Here is a 6,366-nt window from a genome sequence, read left to right as displayed (position 1 = left end):
AAGTTATAATAATAATGATGACATCAATTTCATACAGTTAATACAAAAATTTATGGGTTGCTTTTCTATTTAAAATATATAATGTTGATCTTTTAAGTTTATTAATCTTACATGGTATTATTCTATTTTGATTTATTGTCTTTTAATTTCATGGTCAATTATGGCTAAGGTTAAAGGTGGATATGTATTTATTAGGGTTGCAAAACAATTCATGCTATTATAGTGGTGTAATATGGAGCATAATTTTCAACCGATATAATATTGAAGGATGAAATTAAAAAAAAAATTATTTTTTTTATAAATTCAAATAAAAAAGCAATTAAAATAATAAAGATCAAATTTGATATAAAAAAAATAATGTAAGATAATGTCTAAACCAATCCGAGTTAGTATGACAAATTTATGACCTGGATTATAAGATTGAGTTATCCTCATAGAATGAAAAAAAAAAAATCAAAAAACAATAAAGAAGTTTAATTTTCAGTAAACCTAATGTTGAAAAATGAAATTAAAAAATAAAAATGATGTAAAAAAAGGACCAATCTCAACTCGAGTTAACATTTCATACTCGTGACTTGAATCACGAGACTGGGATAAACACATCAAAAAAAATATAAAGCCCAATTATTAACAAATTCAATGCTAAAGAAAGGAATCGAAAAAAGAAGATCAATTTCAAAAAAGGAACCAAACAAAAAAAAAGCAATTAAACAAATAAGGAACAAATCTGACATAAAATTAAAATGAAATAAAATAATAAAAGATGAAATTAAAAAAAATTATAAAAAAATAAATAGATATCAAAAGAATGAGGACTAAATTTGATAAAAAAAAATCAAATAAGACCAAATGCTAAGTGATAAGATTGAAAAACAAATTAATAAACAAAAATAATTCAAAACAAATAAAAAGTAATCAAAAGAAAGAGAATTGCAATTGAAATAAAATTAAAATGGAAGAATAACTTTTAATTTTGGCTGGGCAATGCGAATCTTGAGGATAAAAGAGAAAAAAGACAGGGGAAATTTAATCGCGACCAAACCATTATATACTATTTACCCCATAAGATGCATCGCCACTTAACTTGCTGCCACTTAACTCTTTGGATAGAATGGTGGTTAGCTTTTTTTGGTTGTTGAGAGATACCGCAAATGCCACCTGAAAAGTATATAATCTCTTACATGTATTTATATTATTTTAAAAATACTAAAATGACTTGAGTTTATTTAATAATTATTGAAAAAAAAAGGAGAGGATGAATTGAAAAATAAAACAGCGGGCTAAGAAATTTGAAAATGAAGGTAATTTAATCATTTTAATTTTTAAATTAAAACGAAATTCTGAAAAAAATTAAATGAATTTTGCTTTTACACTTTATTTAGTAATTTTAATATACAATAAAAATATCAGACGAGTAAGATGACGCTTGTAAATTCGGTATTGACAAAAAGGTCTTAAGGAGAGACTATATTACTCTTCAAATCAAATCATTTAGTTTTGTTGTAAAGGACAAAATGGTCATTCACTATGCTAATCCTGAAATGTGAGTGTGTTAGGGTTTTTTTTTTTTTAAAAAAAAAATAATTATTGAACTCCACGAAAATTCAGTTCCTTGTCAGATTCTAGTGTCTGTCTCATTATTTTCATTTATTTTTATCATTTGGTTTTTTCTTTTCATAAAAGATTGGAGTTTCTCCAACTTTATACAAAAGAATCCTCAAATATTTACTTCACAGGAAATTCTTGTTAGAAAGAAAAGAGAGAGGCAGAGATCCACAAGAGCTCTGTAGCCATCCATCCATGGCTGGGAAAATGGGATCTTTTAGGCACTCATTAGCCGAGAAAAGAGAGAGACTTCTTTCAACAACTAAGGGTTACTCAGAGATTGTCTTTCCTAATATTCAAGAAGACCTAAATGAACCCACAAGAAATTGTTGCAGTTATAGATTCTTGTCTGATAAGATTGTTGGACTTTGTAAACAAGTTCAAGATGTTGCTTATAGAGGATATCAAATGGGAAAATCTGATCCGAGAAAGATTGTTTTCTCTGCTAAAATGGGTTTGGCTTTGATACTCATTTCTTTGTTGATTTTCTTGAAGGAGCCAATTAAAGAGCTCAGTCAACACTTTGTTTGGGCTATTCTTACTGTTGTGGTTGTCTTTGAATTCAGCATAGGTAAGTTTGGTTGGTTTCTCTGTCCTTTTCTTTTCCTTGTATTTGTCTGTATGGTTTGGTTGATTTTGTCATGTGGGTCGCTGTTAAATGTTTGTCTTTGTGTTTCTGTGTATATGTCCGGGGTATTCTAATGAAAACGGTCTTGAGATTCTTCTGTAGTGGTACCTTTTTGGAGTATTCATTCAATTTGCGTGTGTGTTTATGCTTTTTGATTTTGGACTGTGAAAGAATTTTTCTGTGTATTTGTGTCACTCATACATTGATGTAAATGTATATGGATTCTAAATGAGTGTGTAATTCAACTCTCTAATTCAGTTTATGGGGAAGTACTTTTGGTGAAATTCACTTTGTTTCAGGTTTAATTACTGATTTTCATTAAGGATCCAAGTAAATTCTTGTAAGGTCATATGCACTTCCCTTTTTTTTTATGCGTTGAGCATTCCATTAATTTTATAAAAAGACCAATGAGTTTGCTGATACATATATCACTACAGGCTCTTGTGAATTGGATAGAATTTGCATCGCCTAATTCTATTAAATTGACAAGGTTGCAAGCATAATGAGAATGGAAATATCATGGGGTGATGGTAATGGATATTGATAAGAATCTTTGGTCTAATTGAAAGGATTTATAGTGCCAACTTATAAAATTATCCCAAACTTCTCCTTTAGACCTTTCCAGCCATCATTTTGTTCGAAGATTCAACAAAGTTAACTGGTCTTGAGAGCATCTAATAAATGCAAAATTGCTGAAGGGTAAGCCTTCATTCAAGTTCCCCACCCCCCAACCCTTCAGTGCTATCATGATTGACTATAGGCCTTCTTTACTTTTATAGCCTTGTGCTTTGAAATTGAAGCTCAAGTTGGCTTAATCCCAAATGACCCAACCATCTTAGCTTTACATGGTGTGGCCTTGAGTAAATCTTTTATCAAATGCATTTTAATCATTGTCAAACATAAGCAAACACATAAGCACATCATCCTTTTTTTTTTTTTAAATTCCTTCAGGAGCTACCCTTAGCAAAGGATTCAACCGAGGGATTGGGACATTATCAGCTGGAGGGCTTGCTCTGGCAATGGCAGAGTTGTCTCATTTGGCTGGAGCGTGGGAGGAAGCTGTTATTATTCTTAGCATCTTCTCAGTAGGTCTGGTTTTGCATCCATTTTTACTTAGTGAGACTTGCCATTCTTTCTCCTCCATGTTTATTATGTGTCTTGCTTTCTGATATGCTTTGTTGTTGCCAGGGTTTTGTGCAACTTATGCAAAACTGTACCCATCAATGAAGCCTTATGAATATGGATTTCGAGTCTTCTTGTTGACGTATTGTTTCATAATGGTATCTGGGTATAGGACTGGGGAATTTATCCATACAGCTATATCACGATTTTTGCTTATTGCACTGGGTGCTGGGGTTGGCTTGGCAGTAAATATATTGATTTATCCCATCTGGGCGGGGGAGGATTTACACAACTTGGTGGCAAAAAATTTCACGAGAGTGGCAAATTCATTAGAAGGTTGGTATGCACTATGTTCTCAATTCATTATCTCATTCATGTTGATTAAATTAGCAAATTTCACTGCAGAAGTCTTGTCTTTTAGCTTCATTTATTCAGGCTGTACTAATTTCTATGAGCTATGTTTAGGCTGTGTTAAGGAGTACCTTAACTGCACAGAATATGAAAGGATCCCCTCAAAAATCCTTACGTACCAAGCTTCTGATGACCCACTCTATAGTGGCTACAGAGCAGCTGTAGAATCTACAAGCCAGGAGGATGCTCTGGTATTTCTTCAACACAATATGCAGCACCTGAGACCCAATGCCTAAGGATTTTATTGTTAATATTAACTTCCTTTTTTTTTTTCCATGCCAAGATGGGTTTTGCTATTTGGGAGCCTCCTCATGGTCCTTACAAGTCATTTAATTATCCATGGAAAAACTATGTCAAAGTAAGCGGTGCATTGAGGCATTGTGCTTTCACAGTCATGGCACTACACGGATGTATACTTTCTGAAATTCAGGTGGTTAAGCCTTTCCATATCTAACTTCATTATTGAGGCATTGCCAGTAGAAACTAAACAGATTAGATTTATTTAACCATATGCCCTAAGGGTGGTTTGGTATACTTGATGACATTGAATTATTTTTTCTTTTCTAAATATATTTGTTGTGGAAGCAATTTTTTTAAACTATCTGCTTCTATATGTATGGCCAATATTTTACTTTATTTTCTTCCATAATATCTTCTGTGCATTGCCGTGCTTGGGAATTTTTTCTTAATGTTATTTCCTTTCCAAAATGGTTTCCAAGTCTTACTGTGGTGGGCTTGAATGCTACAAATCCCAAGCCTAACTAGACATTGTAGTCTTGCAAGAATTGTTTTGTATTTGAATATATCAGGAGTGTTTTGTTATAAGTGATTGTATGCCAGATAGAAGTTTTCATGCGGCAGCAGTTCCATTTCAGGAAGCTCAAATACTGTGTAGGGCATAATCATTAACTGAACAAAAAATATTTTTTGAAGTGATAACTCGGTGAATCAAATGGTCAAAATGCACCCGGGAATCATGATTTATTGCATCTTATATTCTAGATGTATTCCTCGCAACCTAGAAACAAATCATTGATGAATGTTCCTTCATTCTTTTCATTGTATATATCCATTTATCCTTTTTTTATGAATCGCTATAGGTTTATCTCAGAGTAGTTTCATGCAGTTCTCAAAATCTTTCTCTACCTGCAATTTATCTCTGTTTGTTCAGTGCCAAAAGAATACATGCTGCATGATCCATGAACCATCAAATATCAAAACTGTAGCTTCATGTACTTCTATATTTCCATGTTTTGTCAATCAATTGAAATGGTGACCAAGTTAGTCATATGATTGAACATGTCTTATTTGTGCCTTGTCCGTGCACCCATGGTGGAATCTATAATTGTAATGCATAAGAATTGCGTCAACAGAAAAGCTTGTGACATCCCAGTAGTACTATTCTTTTAAAAGATTGATTTTTTGTTGTGTGAATGTTTAGGCTCCAGCAGAACGAAGACAGGTCTTTCATCATGAGCTGAAACGAGTAGGTGCTGAAGGAGCAAAAGTGTTGCTTGAACTCGGCAAAAAAGTAACAAGGATGGAGAAACTAGGTCCAGTAGACATACTATATGAAGTACACGAGGCTGCAGAAGATTTGCAAAATAAAGTGGATCGAAAATCATACCTTCTTGTCAATGCAGAGTCCTGGGAAATTGGGAATAGGGAAAAGGAGCTGGGAGAGCCCCAAGACTTGCTGACATTTGACGATGATGAAAATAAAGTCCTGGAATACAAGTCCCATAGCGAAGCTGTCCTTGATCTCAGATCAATGACTATACCAAAAAGTTGGGATAGGCATGCCCTCGGCATGGATGTCAAGCCCACCTTCCATCCAACTATTTCCTCTGATGATGTGTTCAAGAAACAAATATCTTGGCCTGCACGAAATTCATTTACCGCAGATACACTGCCACAAGTTGAAGAATCAAAAACTTATGAAAGTGCTAGTGCGTTGTCTTTAGCAACATTTACATCCCTTTTAATTGAATTTGTTGCAAGGCTGCAAAATCTTGTAGACTCATTTGAAGAACTAAGTGAGAAAGCAAATTTCAAAGAACCTATTGAGCTGCCAATAGCTACAGAGGCTAATGGATTTTGGATCAGATTGCATAGAAGTCTGAAGTTCTGGAAATAATACACAAGTGTTGAAGTGGGGAAAGATCTTGAAGGACAGGAAATCTCGTGAAGGCTCAGCTAACTGTTGGATGACAAGGTACAGTCTTGACTATATTTGGAATTTGCATCAGTTTTGAAATGTGTTCAATAGAACTCGTTTCATGTCGGCTGCTGACAGAACCAGCATACTGCTTCCTAAGGCGGCATTCCGAGAGAAGCTGGAATGCAGAAAACTATGGCATACCAACCAACCCCCTCTCATATGCTATATGAGAGGGGGTTGGTATGGATAGGCAGTGGCTTGCTTATGGTGTAACGTAACTGTAATGTATATTACCCTGTAAAAGAAGTAAATTGTCAATGATGTATTATTGAACCCAACATTTTGATGTTGCACAAAAAATTTGGCATTTGAGTTCTGTGAGCTTGGCAAAGTATATAAAAATATATCATCAACAATTAAAAATTTTCTTTTTCCTTCA

At 33.7% G+C, this 6,366-nt stretch overlaps 1 protein-coding gene across 1 annotated transcript; it reads left to right on the top strand.

Moving 5' to 3' along the window:
• Positions 1-1,595: 1,595 nt before the first annotated feature.
• Positions 1,596-6,366, top strand: LOC118032778 (aluminum-activated malate transporter 9). The gene is made up of 6 exons (XM_035037563.2): positions 1,596-2,176; positions 3,185-3,322; positions 3,422-3,691; positions 3,821-3,957; positions 4,050-4,196; positions 5,208-6,366. The coding sequence occupies exons 1-6, from the start codon at positions 1,801-1,803 to the stop codon at positions 5,901-5,903; spliced, it is 1,764 nt and encodes a 587-aa protein (XP_034893454.1). The 5' UTR covers positions 1,596-1,800; the 3' UTR covers positions 5,904-6,366.

Source organism: Populus alba, chromosome 15 (assembly GCF_005239225.2).
Source record: "Populus alba chromosome 15, ASM523922v2, whole genome shotgun sequence".
In the NCBI taxonomy this organism is placed as follows: domain Eukaryota; kingdom Viridiplantae; phylum Streptophyta; class Magnoliopsida; order Malpighiales; family Salicaceae; genus Populus; species Populus alba.
Note: the sequence above shows the minus strand (reverse complement) of the source record. Positions and strands in the feature narration are given on the sequence as shown.

Coding starts and splice junctions, on each gene's coding strand:
- LOC118032778 (XM_035037563.2), top strand. CDS start 1,801: ATGGCTGGGAAAATGGGATCTTTTAGGCACTCATTAGCCGAGAAAAGA. Junction 3,692..3,820: donor AGTGGCAAATTCATTAGAAG/GTTGGTATGCAC, acceptor AGCTATGTTTAG/GCTGTGTTAAGGAGTACCTT. Junction 3,958..4,049: donor CAAGCCAGGAGGATGCTCTG/GTATTTCTTCAA, acceptor TTCCATGCCAAG/ATGGGTTTTGCTATTTGGGA.